The sequence below is a fragment of the Cariama cristata genome, unplaced genomic scaffold (genome assembly GCF_000690535.1).
Source record: "Cariama cristata isolate BGI_N322 unplaced genomic scaffold, ASM69053v1 scaffold36996, whole genome shotgun sequence".
NCBI classification, from domain to species: Eukaryota; Metazoa; Chordata; class Aves; order Cariamiformes; family Cariamidae; genus Cariama; species Cariama cristata.
This window is the reverse complement of record NW_009623346.1, coordinates 1-238: the sequence shown is the minus strand read 5'-3', so window position 1 is coordinate 238 and position 238 is coordinate 1. Positions and strand designations below refer to the sequence as shown.

Sequence of the window (238 nt, the reverse complement as noted above, 5' to 3'; positions counted from 1 at the left end):
GGTGGCAGCCGCAGCACGAACTGGCTCTCCAGCTCGTGCGGAGCATCGTCCTTGCTCTTACTCATCCTTTCTTCTTCAGCTTGGAAAACAAGATACAATTACGGCGTCGCCAAGAAGGTTCCTACAAGGTAACCCCAGCCCAACGCCCCCAGCGCCAGGCTCTCGCCCAGGGCCGCCGGCGGGAGCTGGGGCCTTTCCGGGGCCCAGGGCCGCGCTGTGGGGATGACACCCCCGGCCG

The 238-nt window shown here is 65.1% G+C and overlaps 1 protein-coding gene across 1 annotated transcript in view; it reads right to left on the bottom strand.

The window, feature by feature from the left end:
• The window catches only part of TAF7L (TAF7-like RNA polymerase II, TATA box binding protein (TBP)-associated factor, 50kDa), a 5171-nt gene extending 5106 nt beyond the window's left edge, over positions 1-65 (bottom strand). The window contains exon 1 of the mRNA XM_009702693.1: positions 1-65. Within this exon, the coding sequence (XP_009700995.1) occupies positions 1-65 (65 nt within the window).
• Between the last annotated feature and the right edge of the window lie 173 nt (positions 66-238).